Source organism: Jaculus jaculus, chromosome 5 (genome assembly GCF_020740685.1).
Source record: "Jaculus jaculus isolate mJacJac1 chromosome 5, mJacJac1.mat.Y.cur, whole genome shotgun sequence".
NCBI classification, from domain to species: domain Eukaryota; kingdom Metazoa; phylum Chordata; class Mammalia; order Rodentia; family Dipodidae; genus Jaculus; species Jaculus jaculus.
Genome location: NC_059106.1, coordinates 42,488,769 through 42,504,254, shown reverse-complemented (window position 1 = coordinate 42,504,254; position 15,486 = coordinate 42,488,769). Strand labels below are relative to the sequence as shown.

General features: G+C 38.8%; 1 protein-coding gene and 1 long non-coding RNA gene across 13 annotated transcripts in view; one reads left to right on the top strand and one right to left on the bottom strand.

Moving 5' to 3' along the window:
* Positions 1-96: 96 nt before the first annotated feature.
* LOC123460615 lies at positions 97-13,628 on the top strand. Its single transcript, XR_006637128.1, has 3 exons — positions 97-215; positions 1,074-1,137; positions 13,564-13,628. It is a non-coding gene; the product is annotated as an uncharacterized LOC123460615 (long non-coding RNA).
* Camta1 (calmodulin binding transcription activator 1) overlaps positions 1,580-15,486 on the bottom strand; it is a 933,671-nt gene continuing 919,764 nt past the window's right edge. For 9 of the 12 annotated variants that reach the window (XM_045148751.1, XM_045148757.1, XM_045148759.1 and 6 more), the window contains one exon: positions 1,580-4,534. In XM_045148751.1, the coding sequence (XP_045004686.1) occupies positions 4,471-4,534 (64 nt within the window). In that variant the 3' untranslated portion in view covers positions 1,580-4,470. Of the gene's footprint in view, positions 4,535-13,877; positions 13,909-15,486 lie in introns of all 12 variants that reach the window. The other 3 variants (XM_045148752.1, XM_045148756.1, XM_045148762.1) reach the window with 1 other exon arrangement.

Genomic DNA, 15,486 nt, shown 5'->3' with positions numbered 1-15,486 from the left:
GACGCGAGTGGGCGGCGCGCTCGCGGCCACTGGAGGCGCGCCGGAAGTGGGCGTGGACTGGGCGGGCCCGAGCGCGGCGCGCCGAGATGAGGCGTTGGAGGCGGCCGGCCGCGCTCAAGGCTCTGCTGCGGTAGTGCCTGTGAATGGTGGTAGCTCCCTGTCAGCCCCGTCATCCTCCCCCTTCCCCCGAAGGCTCTGGAAAAGGACTGTTTTGGGTGAGAATGGGCGCGTTTTACGTTACCGTAGGGCCCGTGGACCTTTTCTCTCTTCTGCTGAAAGCCCAATGGCCCAGGGGAGACACTATACTCCACTCCTGGAAATTTTTAAAATGTTGACACTGGGCCCTGTTGGGAGTCTTATTATAGGCTTGGCTGGATTGGGTGAAAATTCCCTTTCTCCTGTTTTCATTAGCGATTAGTTACTTCCCATTGCACAGACCATATTACAATTCGCTGAGGCATTAAGAACTGTTAGGCTTCATTTGTTTACCCCGATCCTGGCACAGAGTAGGTCCTCAACTTTTTGTGAACTCGAGCGAGTTACTTCATGAGAATAATTCCAGCAAATTTCCCTACACTAAGATCAGTTGGTAGATTTCTTAGGTGAGAAGTACTAAGCTGTCTTTTCCAACTTAAAATAGTAATTCTGAGGGAATTGTTAATATAACAAACTTGAGAGAGCTGCAGAGGTGGGGACTGGGTTGTGGGGCAGCTAAAAAGAACTTTCCAGACAAGGGAAAAAAGCAGTGTGAGTGCACCTGGTGAACACAAGGCCCACAACAGCCTGCAGGCTGGGTTTAGGAATAAATGAAACTGAATATAAGCAAGCCAAGCATCATTGAAATGCGTTTGACTGTAAACATTCCCGAGGCAGAATGTATCTGACAGTAGTTTTGATATAGCAGTAAGGAATTCCTAGGGAGAAAAGCAAAGACTCAGCATTAAAGGGGAAGGGAGCAGAGGACAGAATATTTCAAAGGGAGGTGTAACTGTACTGAGCTGCAAAAGGTCATTTTAAATGTCACAGGATCTTAACTGAAAAGGTGAATTTAGATTGGTGTCTTTATCTTTCAGGTAACTGCACTGATTTAAGACAGTGATTGATGCCTTGAGAGGGAACAGGGAAAATGGATGAAAAGTAAGTGCTTTGGTAAAGTGGGTCTAAGAAATGTTTTCTTTAGTAAACATACCTGAAACCAATGCTCAGTGACAAAACTTTAGTATGTGGATGGCAACACCTGCTCAACACCTTGTATTTCAAGTCAAGTTTAAAGCAAAACACATAGATAGTATGGGGAAATTTTCTTCATTTTTAATTTACAGCAGAAAGAATATAAAGCATTCAGAAAACATTTTCCATATTTTAAGGGCAATTCAAAACATTTTGCATGGTTTCCAGCAGCTGAGTTCTTCAACAGATCCATTGATTCAATGATGCTTTACATGCACAATTACAAAAATAAAACTTACAAAAAAAGAAGACATCTAGACTAGTTTTACATGCAAGTCTCAGGGACCCCCCCATTGGGCGCCAACTACTGTGTGGAACTGCCATAAGCGACCGTGCAGCCAGAAAGGGGTTCGTCTTTATTGTCTTTATTTCGTTCACACAGTACAGCTGATTTCAAATGGGTAACAAGAATAGCAATTAAATCTTCAGGAGACAGAATAAGATTAGCTATTAATTTTATAATGAAATCCTACTCCTGGCACTTGGGAATTCAGATTATCCAAGAAAGCTGCGCTTACCTATCATCTTATATTCAAAATTAAGATTCACAATCAAGAAAAAGCGGTTAGAAATGCTTTGTTTCAGTGGAAGTGCATTTTTACCTCACCTAGAATTCACAGTTGTACTGGTAGGTTTTGACCCTACTTCCTATCCCCTCCTTAATACCTTCTAATTCTATATAAGTCTCTATCTTCCAGAATTTTCTAACTTATTCAGCTAATAATGTAACATGTGAAACATTTAAAAAAATAAATGTGAGGGTTGAAGCAAATCCACTGAGGTCATTACTCTGGTCAAATGATCAGTTATTTGTACTATAAGAAATGGAATACGTGTATCCAAATCTAATATTAGTATAGGGTATTCCGAAAGAGCTGGCTTTCACATTCTATTCCCTGTTATGAATGAAAATTGTGGTTTTTTTTTTTTTGTAAATTAATGTCCTTATACATGTGTAAAATAACAGGTACTTGGGTGACTGCAACATAACCCACACATGTCAAAACAAAATTGGGTCAGGTCAGTTTACAAATGTACAGGTGGCTACTCATGGGGCTGTCACTGTTGCCAAAGCTGATCACAAGCAGAAAGACATATACTGTACAGTAATTTGAGGTTGGCAGTGAAAGGAATTAATTAAAAAACAAGTACAATTATAGAAAAGGCACCAAGAGCACTGACCCCAGTTTTTTTTTTTTTTAACCACTATCTTTTTGTTTCTATCTTCCTTCTAAAGACACCAGTTTAAAGCTTCTTTGTGAATATTTTTAGGCTTCACAACAAGCCTTGAGTTTTAACTCACAGTTGGCAAGCCAGAACCATGTAAAAGACATCTCATCTTATACCAACCAATTATCACACATAACCTGGGAATATTTAAACTGGCACCAGCAAATGCAAACTTTATTCTCGCCATTTGACAATAATAGTTTTAATTTTTTGAAAGCATCAGATTTCTTTGGCTCCTCATTGTATGGATAGAGTAATATACCATGGCGTGCTTTCAAGACCAATCTCCATCTTTTTCACTTTCAGTTTGTGTATGTGTGTTTGTGTGTGTGTGCACATGCACATTTTTTTTTTCTGACTTTCTGCAGGAAATATGAAAACATGTCCTTTTTCTACTTTTTGTACTATTTCTCTTGTCAGATGGTGATCATTCTAAATGTTCTTTGTTGGGAGTGAGTGAATGGCATTAAGTTATATAATGATTCATCTCATGATTATTTTGCAAAAGTAACATAATTTTCTTAAGCATTATTAGCATTCACATTACTTGGCACCATTGGCAAAAAAAAATAAATAAATAAATAAAAGAAACTAAACTCCTGGTAGCCAAAAATTAAATGTAAACATATCCTTTTTTAAGTAATGTTACTCTGCCTTTTTTCCTAAGTTTAAATACAGTAGCTCTTTTTTTTTTTTTTTTTTGCAGATTAGTCATGCTTTAGCAAAATGTTCTTCTAAAGAACATTTAAAATAAAGTACTCTTATAGTGAAATAAAGTTTTTTTTGTTTCATTTTACAGACCATAGCCACTAATGCTTTGCTTTTGTTCATCTTTTTTCTTGATTTCATGCACATATCTTTGTTTTAATATATACAATATATACAAACAATACATCCACATTTTTCTTGTTCAGACAAAACTATACAAATAATTTTATCTTGCCATGTTATTGACCTTTGTGAATAAAATATTTAGCAATTAATATAATCCCTTTCAAATATTTTCTCACTTTTTTTCATTTCTACCTTCTATATATACACAGAAACCACTCCCATTTGGGTGAGATAGAGCCAAAACCATGGAATTTACTGGCCAGAACGCAGCACCACACTGGTTGTTTAGGTGGCAAATGTCCAGGCAAGGTTTATGATACCTTGGAATTACTACAGTTTCCAAGGTTACTAAAAAAGGCTTCATGCGTTATCAATTCTTAAGTAATTCTCATTGCACATGAAAGTAAGGCAAAAAAATTAAAGTGCTGAACATGAGAAAAGGGATAAGATGATTACTATCCTCGCAGGTTCTTGGGAGGTGGTGGGGACAAGAAAATAAATTTAAGTTCTGTAAGCTGTTTCTCATTATTTCCCATGCATTACCCGTTTACCACATACCCGCCCTCTGCAAATTTCCACAAGACATTAAAAACCTGCAGATTTTAAAAGTTGCATTAAGTGTGCTGTAGAGAATAAAACAAACCAACAAACAAACAGAAAAAAAAAAAAAACAACGAAAACAGTGAAGGAAATGAGAACACACGGACACAATAAAGATTTGTATGATCTAAGCCCTCCACTGAGAATCCATCCAAAGATTCAGCTTCTTGGAAATGACCGGCAGGTGCAGGCACAGTGCTTCTTCCTGTTGCAGTGCAGCCCACCTTCTCTTATCTATATTTTTGGTATAAGTATTTGTACAGTTCCACACGATGTTTGAGTACAGCCCTATATGAGAAGGAAAGTGGCTTCTTCGTATGGCGAGGAAGCCCCTTTCAATCCTCCTGGTGTCTTATTTTCCTATGATCCAACAGAAGATTGAGTTCCAAGATGTCTTGCTGATCAAATTAAAAATTGTCCATGAAAGTGCAAATGCAATGACCAAAACATTCCTGTTAAAATCCTGCAGCTGACTCCCCAAAACTGCAGAGGGATTGTGTGTATGTGTGTGTGCGCGTGTATTGTTGTTGCATGTCTCTGCTAAAAACAGAAATGAAAACAGTCTGAGAAGCAATGTCACATTGCTAAGGGATGCTGCTGTATGTCTTCAAGTTCCTTGGCCTTTTTCAATTCTTTCACTCTGGAAGAGAAACAAAACAGAATACCAGGTGGTAACTATATAGTGAGACTGTGACCAGACAAAGGCGGGGGCTGTTACCATCCCTCTGAAATGCAAAGCTCAGACAACCTCTTCTGAGGATTGAGGGCAAAACACACTCCTGTAAAACGGTGAGGGAGAATATTGAAAAAGGAAGACACAATGGTGTAAAAAATAATTACAAAATTTCACATCAGGTGCTCCACTGAAGTCTGTTGTTTTACATCAAAAGCAACAATAATGTACTCATCTTAGGAGATTTATCCAAGTAACTTCCTTTTCTGTCTGCTGGACCATTGTTCATGTCCTATAATTCCATGTGAAGTAAAGTAGGGGAACTGCACACACATTTAGTTACCTTTGAATAGCCCTAGGGATTTGCTCCTAGACATAGGTTGTTAGTTACCTTGAACCTGACTCTACACTGCACACACTCCTCTTCCTCCTTCACTGTGGGGTCGTTAATGTTCCTAGTTCTGCCCATTGTCACTTTAAGGGACACTTAGGTTCCCTGTCAGAGCTTCCATATGGACAGCAGCTGGATACAATACTAAAAAGGGGCCTTTTCTTATCACAAATACTGCAGAAAACAAATTTAAATGAAACTATTAAAAGACTGGGTCAAGGAAAGTTCACATCAGTAAATTATAAATTATCACCTACAATCTACAATTTCTGTGCCAAAACTTGTTTTTAAAAATGTGCCACTACAGAAGCAGTTGGGAGCTGTGAGAACATCTCTCTACCATGATAGTGGCTCATGTGTGTTACGAGCAGAATGATCAAATGCACGTCAGTAACACTGGCTTCTCAAAAATGGGTGTGAGCAGGTGAGTTTAGCCGGACTGAAGCAGTGGTTTCTTAGAATACCCCTAACTCTGTCTCCCTCAATGGCACGAGGATATGTCTAATTGTAGTGGGCCTATGCAGCCTTCTGAATTTTTCACAGTAAAGCCTTCCTAGTATCTTAAGTTAGAAGAGTGAATTCAAATTCTATTTTAAGAAGAGTGCTAGTACTTTCTAGACAGACTTGATAACACTCAGGAAAAAAAAATTCTGGAAAAAAAACAGTAATAAATTATTGCTGTATTACATGAGTTGGGAGTGAATGGAAGGACACATATTCTCTCAGATCTGTTTAAGAAAACTTTTATATTTACCACCTCCATGCAGAATAATTTTAGAGTATTGTGCAAAGTTGGTATCATCTCTTCAGAGAGAGAAGATAAACTCTTTCACAAGAAAAGCTGTCATTTATACCAAATTTATGATGCTTGAAAACTTGCTCATTTGTCTACATGTACTAAGCCCAGCTCAGTCCAGCATAGTAACAAATGACTGTGTATCTCCCAAACTGTCAAGTCATTTTTAACAGGTGTATCACATACACACTGCTATGTTCTTAACTAGACTTGGATATTAATCTTCAATGTATAATGAAGGAAACCATGAGTATTAAGTTTCAGGGTCACTTGGGTCACACAGAGTATAGAATTATGTATCATTCTAGGCCCCTAATTTTGGACATGCATACTTGATAATTAAGTGGCTTTTTAAAAATTGAAGCATGCTATATCTGTGTTCAATTTTTAAGCATGCAATAACTAGACTAACATCCCTTTGGCTGGAAAAATGCAAGGCATGCACGGATGCCTACTTCCAGACATGCAGTATCTATGCTTGCATGGTCCCGTGTGCCGAGCTCCTGCAGAGTGCATGCTACTCCATACACCACATGGCATTTCTGCACCAGCACAGAACTCATTCACAAGTCCATTGCTGATGAGATGCCTTGAGTCTAAGAATTCCGAACTCAGAACCAGACAGCATTCTTGGATGCTTGGGAAAGTTCACTGTTAAGATGGGATAAAAAAGGACAAATAAACCTGGAATGTCTTATGTAATTTCATTCCAAAGAATCTGTAATTAGGGTAGGCAAAGCTTAAAACACTATTCAAAATGGTCATATTTGGTTTTTGTAGGATTTTCCCTTGTTTCTTTCAGAACTAGAAGACAACTAAAATTTCACAAAGATTTAAAGTTAGCATGTGAATAATACTCTGCCACAAAGTTAATGATGTCTTCATGGGCCACTAATAAAAGGAGGTATGCTTCTGCACACATAGAATGTCTACAGAAAGGAATGAGAACACTTCTGTCCATACATACCCTAGGCTCACACAGGTCCTGCGCTAAAGTGAAGCAACGAGTTCTTAATCTTGTCATGAAATCACCGTAGTAGTCAGTCATTATCACTGGCATTGAAATGCAGAAAATGCCACAGATCTTTTCAACAGAAAATTTTTAAAGGATGAATGGGGGAGAGGCAAAAGGGAGTATTTATTGCCTTTCAATACCTTAATACGTCAATGAATATGTTACCTTACATAATCCTTACAGTACTGCCCTTATCTCCACCTTGTAAATGGAGACCCTGAGACTCATGGGAACTAAGCAGGCTGCCCACTTCATATTGTTCATAAATGGCAGAGCAGTGACTTGAATTCATGCCTATCTGACTTCAAAACCTCGATTCCACCACCCCATCCCATTGCTTCTAAAAGAGGTTTTACATTTTTTTGAGGCAAGCCCAACAGACTGGCCCCCCTTTTTTTCTTTTAATGAGAGTGAGAAGGGGTCAGAGAGAGAATAAAAACGGGCTCACGAGGGCCTCCAGGCACTGCAATCGAACTCCAGATGTTTGTGCTATCTTGTACACATTAGCAACCTTGCATGTTTGTGTCACCATGTGTGTCTGGTTTACATGGGATCAGGAGAGTCAAACATGGGCCCTCATGCTTCACAGACAAGTGCCTTAACGGCTAAGCCATCTCTCTAGCCCGGGTTTTAGATTTTAATTTCTCAGTGTATTTTTTTCCTAATAATTCTTTTTCCCCAAAGACTTTAATAGGAAACATAAATTTAAATTCCCAGAATGAAATAAAATTGATATTTTCTCTATTCTAAATCATCTTTTATGATACAGTATATATTTAATCAATGTTTAATCAGAATGTTAAAACATCCTCACACAAAATGTGCTTGTTGATTTTACAGCACAAATTTAAAATCCCAAATCCTATTAGATAATTAAGAGAGTGGAGCAGTGGCAGAGCAGGCTGGTTTGACTGTCCTTTCATAATAAAAGCTTGATTAGGAGAGTTGTAGGTAAGTATGGGGTATGAAGGGGGAAAGGAGAGGGAAGAGTAAGCAAGAGAGAAAGAGAGGGAGATTTCGGAAATTAGAAGAACAAAGCTAGATAGGCTTTTTTTTTTTTTTTTTTTTGTGAGTTATGAGTTTCTGGGGGAAATGGGTATGTCCTTATGCATACTGCATGAGAGGAGTCACCAGCAATAGAGGATAGAGTAGTAGAGAAAGTGTCTGGAGGTTGCTGAGGGGGAGAAGCTGTTCTGCTCCTGCTCCAAGCAGGGGTGGGAGTTAGGGAGGAGTCAGCGAGGCACATAGATAAAACATTAAAATTGTAATCCAGGGTTATCTCAGCTCTGGCAGCAGGGGGCTCTTGAAGTGACCACATGTGTGTTTTAACATATAAATAAAGCATGTGCCTTAAGAATCAAGGAAGACCTTCAAGACTTCTGCAATTCATGACTTTCAGACCATGTTAATGCCAACTTAACCCTGAAAGTGGACATGGAACCGACTTTTAAAATTTGTCCTACTGAAATCATAAAGGTAGTTGTACGTTACTTAAGGACAGATAGTGAGGATGAGATGATGTGTACAATATCTATTTTACATCAGATACCAACTGGCTAGAATAATGTTTGAAGGTTATACTAAAGTGACTTGTAACTCCTAAGTACTAGAATTGTCAAATTCTGAGAAACAAATATTTAAAATCAAAATATTTCAAGTATTAAAGGCATCTGGTTTTGCCCTGCTATCTAGCACAGGATATGAATCATCACTAAAAGGAGTTAACAAAGATAAACCTTTACTAACAAGGAAGGTACACAACAAAAGCTTAACCCATGTCTGTGTCACTTTCCTTGTTTATTTTTTCTTCCCAACTTTGGGATAAAAATATGTGGTTCTTTTATACTAATAACCATTCCTGTTCGTCAATCTCTAAAAGGTTTCTAAGATAGTTTTCTATACATATATTACTACCTCATCTTACAAATGTGTTCACATGGCATAAACTTAAAAAAAATCCGTGGAAGAAATAATTCATTTCTATAGATTCAAAAACCAACTGACCTTACTAGTTTCACTAATGTGTTATAAGCAGTTTTAAACTTGTGTGTATGTGGAGGATACGGAGGTCAGAGGACAACCTCGGGGTGTTGGTTCTCTCCTTTTACTTGTCTTTGCTGGCCCAAGAACTTTGGGATGCTTGTTATTTCACCTCCCATTGCCATAGGCATGCTGGGATTACAAACACGGATGACATTTTGCATTGGCATTACCTGGGTGCTGGGGATAGAACTTGGGTAAGAAGGCTAATCAACTAAGCCATTTCTCCAGCCCCATAAACACATTTTTTAGTATATAGACTTGGATCTTTGGAACTGGAATCATACTTGAAAATACAGTACCTGTGGTCACTAGATACAACTTACAATACAGGCACTCAAAAAACTTTTGTTGAGTTATGGTACATAAACTTAGTAAAGATTTTGTTTTGATTCTCTTAAGGAATTTCAGTGTGAGGCTCATATAGGGCTAAAAAAAAAGAAGAACTGACGTATAAATGTCCAGGTTTTCTAAACAAATATGCACAGTTGCACTTGTTTTTGAACACTGTAGGAGACGGGTGGTAAGGCCATCTTGCTTGAGGTCACATAATTACTACAGGGCAGAAACTATGGTTTCTCTAAGCACAAGGCTATTGCTTCTCTAAGAAGAGCTATAAGGACTTCATTTCTGACCTTTGTATCAGTAACATGGAAGTTATTCCTCATATGACTAGCTTGTAGTAATTGAGACAGCAAGACTTTCAACTGTGACCATTCACCTATCAAAATCAGATGTAATCCCAAGATATTTCCCCACTTTGATGTATTATGGTAGTCTCAACCAAAAACAAAACCCAAACAAACAAACAAACAAAAAGTTGCATCTTAATGTTCTGAAGTGATGTGGTAAAAGCAACAGGCCTGGAAGCAGCGGAAGCCACAAGGTCTGTTTCCATCGGAGGTCCAATGACAACCAAGACCAAATGCAGCAGGTCTGCTTCAGAAACCCATAGCAAACAATGGCTCAGTGGGAAAAGCATAAGGCAAAGCTGCTTCATTGCCCCTCCTTGAAAATGCTCAGCCAGAAATGTTTCATGAGTCAGTGGGTTTCAGCAGGCAGTCTCGCAATGCGGGGACGTCAAAAATATATGGTGCAGCCTGAGGCCACTTCCCGGTTAGTTACCTGTTGCTCTGAGAGCTGCAACAGCTTGTGGGGAATTTAGGAAAAGAGAGATCTTGCCTTTTTCCAGAAACCTCATTTGGATTGCAAAACAAAAAAGACAGAAAGGCCCAATAAGAACGACACAGAGCATGCTGTCTGCAATGTAACACACACCACTGTGCTCCAAAAATATTCATTTCCTAAAAGAGGCAAGTGAGACAAAGTTACTTTGGAGATGTGAAATACATCCTTGGTGACACATCCCACATTCCTTTCTTACTCCTCCTTGAATACCCTGGGCCACTTGGAAATGAAAACTCACTCCCTGAAGGTATACAGAAGGCATTTGATACTACTTTTTTGTAGACCCTTGACCACTGTTTATCTTATTTTTCTCAACACCCTGCCAGGCAGTATCTGGAGAAAAACTTGCAACAAAGTAAACGTTGGAGGATAATTTCCAGAATGTGGTAATGACTACTGGAGACATTTCACATGTGGATCTCAAGGGCATCAGGCAAAGCTGCTGGTCTGAAATACCTACTTACCAATGAGCCTGGCAGCTTCTGACCACGTGAAGGGTTTCAAAACCCAGTTCTCAAATACAGCGAAAATCTGCTATTTTAAAATCTGTGATGGCACATGGTATTTCTTCTTCTTCTAATAAAGGTTCTTCTATCTCAGTAGGAAAGCTGCACCATCTTTACTGAATAGGAGCAGCAGGCCAACAATTTCCAAGAAAGAGGTTATTTAAATACCATAGCTAATGACAACCACCCTGTGACTGTGTGGTTCTCAGAGCCCTCTGTCTCAGGATGATGCCTCATACAGGGCAAGGAGGGACCTGTCTACAAGGGACAAAAAAGAACTGTCTTTAAGGAGGAAGTGCAAAACCATCTTGTAGTTAGGAAAAGAGGCATTGCTCTGTGTCTGCTTTTTCAGCCAATTAAGTCTCAATACCTTGAGAATAAATCTATCCTGTGACTCAGCTATTGGCTCTTTTCCTTTACTATGAAAGATCTTGATTGTTCTGTTATATAACTGAGTAACTACCAGTTGGATATACTAAAAGTCCAGCTAGAAAGCAGAACTTTCAGTGTCCATATTTTAAAAGCTTCTTAAACCTTGAAATACTTTCAATCATTTGCTAAAGTTAATTACCAGAATTAAAATAATTAAGACATTTTATTTAAGTATCTCTGTAGACAATAAGAATTCTTTCCTAAATATACAAATATTGTGTCTAAGACCAAAAAGAAGAAAACAAAACCAACCAAACAAAAAGAGCCCAAACCCAAAATCCTGCCAGATAGGATCAGCAATGTGGTAAATTTACTTTCAGTTACTGGGTAAATGATGAACTGAGCTTGAAGGAAAAGTGGGATACAGGTGAGCTTGACTCACCAAAGAATAGCTGGTGTTTTCATTTGCCTTCTACCATGATGATATATTAAGACACAATGGTGCTTTAAGGTCTGTGTGGAGCTGGGATGAGTCTAAGTCCTGAGTCTGATGACTTCTTTACCTACTTTTGTAGAGATCCTCCTGCTCACTAACTTAGAAATTTGGATCAACAACAGTACTTCATACTGCACCAGAAAATGGCATTCCTTTAAGTTTCTGATGATCACTTTGCAATACGTAAACCTTTAATTGGTATGAGTGTACTTTACGAATTAGTAAAATAAGCATGTTATCTTCTTTGACATAAAATTCCAGGACTATAAATCTCAGAGAATGCTCAGCTTCCCAAGAATTTCAATCTGAGAGCTGCTGTAGGAAATTCCACTGCAGATTTCTCTGAGGAAGAGAGAGGGAGAGGAGATTTCTCTGGCAAGTGTACAATGCCATATATAAGCCATTCCTCCATCCATACAGTTGGATACCATTCCAGAAAGAACCTGAAACCCTCTCAGCTCCTCTCTCTAACTCTGTAATGATGCATGAGGCAGAAGGGATATTATGAAAACCTGACTTTCTGTGCATGAGTAGAAGTTTCAAGGATTCATAAGAAAATGCAGCAGGCACTACAGAAATTAAAATTAGGGCCTCAGCTAGCATTGGAAAACACCTTTGGAAAATGTGCTGTTTACAGTGGTCATTAACATACCAGAGACTAACAAGCTTCAAAAGTACAGAAGCAACTGCCTCTAATACACAGCTGGTTCCTTACAGCAGGTTCTAGTGATATGCTAGACACTGTAACTCTGAGTTCAGTGGAGTACATCAGCATGCATCTGTTCTCTGGGAGTCTGCCCCTGCCCCGCCTCAGGTAGGGTCTCCCTCTAGTCCAGGTTGACCTCAGCTTCCCAAGTGCTAGGATTAAAGGCATGTACCACCACACACAGCCTCTGGGAGTTTCTAATGGAACAAAATCTTCTCTATGTACACAGTGGGTGAGATGGAGATTCTTGTTTTGCTTAAGTTTCAAGTGCAGATGTCCCTGAGCCGGCTCTACCACATAAGACAGGAACATATTCACTGTCTAACGCTAGAGAGTAGATGAGCTACATCTGTAAATGTAGCTGCTGTCAAACTAAGCGACTTCAACAACTTTTCTTTTTCTCTCTCTTACTATTTATATGGTTTTACAAAGGCAACACTTTACAGAAAAGGTCATTATTCAGGAAAACCCCATAAAAACTCAACTCTTATCAAGTTGGCATCCTATCAGCCAGTTAATGGTTGACAGAGATATAAAGCACGTTATACTTTAGTTCATCTCTTAAGATCCAATACATAGTGAAAGTGTTCAAATGAATCTAATTTCAAGTATGATGTTAGTGAATTCTATTCCTTGTCTTAAACAATTTTCTGACATGAAGAAACTTATATGTTAGAGCTACATCTGGTATTCTTGCCTCTCATGCATACCTGCCATTCACACCATATTCAAGACCTCAGGGACACAGATGGTGTCCACAAAATACCTATCCCTGACAAATTCTTTAAAATACAAATTCTTCTGGAATATCTGCTGTCAACTGGAATATGGAATATGTAGGCTTAAGACACTTCACATTTATTTTTTGCATGTGTGGGTACATTTGTGTGTGCAGGTGCATATATGCGTGTGGAGGCCAGAAGTCAACATTGGTGTTTTCTTTAATCACTTTCTACCTTGTGTTTTGAGATAAAAGCCTCTCTCATTGAAATAAGAACTCTCTGATTAGGCTAGACAAATGAGCTAGCAGGCCCAGGGACTTTCCTCTTTCTGCCTCCCTGGTGCTAGGATTATAGGTACATGCTACCATGTCTAGCATTTACATGAGTGCTGGGGATACAAACTCAAGTCCTTTACTGACTGAGCCATCTCCCCAGCCACATATTTTCTTTATTAAGTAATTGTAAATAAATGCTACTTGTCTAGTATGCTATCATTTTATAATGAATGTCCTATGCTGGTCTTGAAAGGCACCTAGGTATCCTGACTCAGAACATGAGAGATTTAGAAAACGAAATTACATGAACAAGGCAGGGAAACAGTCATTCTAAAAACAAATAATTGGTTTTAAAAACAAACAACCCTTGACTGCCTAGTAAATATTTTTGCTTTAGAAATTTTGACAAAGTTGAGAAAATGTGATGTGCAGATCATTTTAATCCCAAACCACTTGCTTAATGCTTTCTTCTAATGCCACCTTACTTAGACTGCAGTGTGCATCCCGATCACCTGCCTGTGGAAGGCTCTCCCATCCAGTCTGAGCATGCCCAGCAGTGGTGTTGTAAGTCCCTCCCTCATACTTACTCATGCATTTATACATCTACTGTATGTGATTGTTCTCCTGCTGTATAAAACAGTAGTGTTAGTAATCCGGGTTAGTTTTTTATTTTTACTTCATTTCATTCAAAATGGATGTGAAACTTCTGGCATACCTAGGCTGCAGCCCCATGCAAGCAAGCAAAAAGCAAAATACTGAAAATGGAAGTAAGGATAAACTGGCTAGCAGGCAGCTAAACTCACCCTTTTGTACAGCCTATGGTCCACCAGGGGGCTTTAGACAGTAAAACAACACCAAAGAGCTATTAGCATGTGAGGGTCACAGCAGAAATCTTAACAGCTTTATGTCAACCAAAAAGAGTATGCAAAAGTGGTTTTCTTTAGGGGAAGGAAAGAAAAAGGACAGTGATGGTAGGGTATGTGAAATGAGTAGGTAGAAAATTCATGAATTTATCTTAAGTTTTTAAAGCCATTTAGGACATATGCTAGAAACAGGACTCCATGATTCCTGAAGCCACTATCTACCTACCTTATTGAGAATATCATGAGGTTTTCTGATTAGTATAGACTTCAGTGCTTCTAAGGGACAATAAATCTGAAAATTTCTCTTAAAATAACATAAGATAAACCAGAATAGGCTGTACGCCTTCAAGGGAAAACAGGAATTTAAAATAAACTTCCAGGAATGACATCAGCACTTCTTCATGTTCCTTCATTGAATACATTAAACAATATGTGGAAATAGGAAGTGAATGTTGATCTTATATAATCAGTGTATGCAGAAGATATGATAATTTGCCTGCATATTTTCAAGCATCTGAACTATCAAGGGTCAAGAAAAAAGTACCCCAGTTTTTATTTCATTCCAAATTAGGAACCAGAGCCCACAATCTGATGTTTTCTTCATAACAGACCTCATCAGCCTTATTATGAAGTTATAGCCCATTAAAATATAAACCCAAGGAAGGTAACATCTTCAGGAAATCCTTCTAAACTAGTTAACAAGAAGCCTCTAAAAGTAAGAGTGGGGAGTTCCTTTGTGCAGCTCACTATGGGAAGCAGCCTTTTATGAATTTATGTTTTGCTGAAGTATCTGACTCCCTAGATTCCGGCACTGAAGACACAAGGACAGCTTGACAGAAGCATTCAGAAGGTGTAGGAATTTGTATAATCTTGTTCATGTAGTACCTTCTGTACATAGATATAAACTCTGAGGATAAGATTAGAAGAACCAAAGGGAAGTACAGTAGAATTTAGATTGTAAATGTCCTGCTTTGTTTGAAGTGACCTAAGGAAGAGCAATGTTAGGGTAATTTTATTGAAAATAAAATCTGTCTGGAACAGATGACCTAGTCTCATGGAAAGAAAAGTGGTAATTCGGCTCCAGCAGGTCTAAGTCTACCAGTCTCTGTGCTGGACAATCTTCTTGGTCTCTCCTTTTGCAAATGAAAGAGGAGACTGGAAGAAGAGACTGTGAACGTGTGAGGATAGAAGGATTAGAGGAAAGTGCTGGTGTTTTTACCAAATGAAGAAACTCAGCTGTTCTACCTGGTCACCAGGCATTCTGATGCTAGTTAAAATATATGACTGAATAGTAAAGGAAGAAGACTAGTTTGGTAAGGCTCGCAGAGACAGTATCATTAGGTGACAGCCATACCCCATAGTTTGCATTTCCTACCAGAACATTCTTTGTCACTAATCACTTAGCATTTGTTTGTTTGTTTTGAGGTAGGGTCTCCTACAGCTCAGGCTGATCTGGGATCCACTATGTAGTCTCAGGCTGGCCTTGAAGGGGACAATCTTCCTACCTCTACCTCCCAAGTGCTGGGATTAAAGGCGTGCACCACCACAC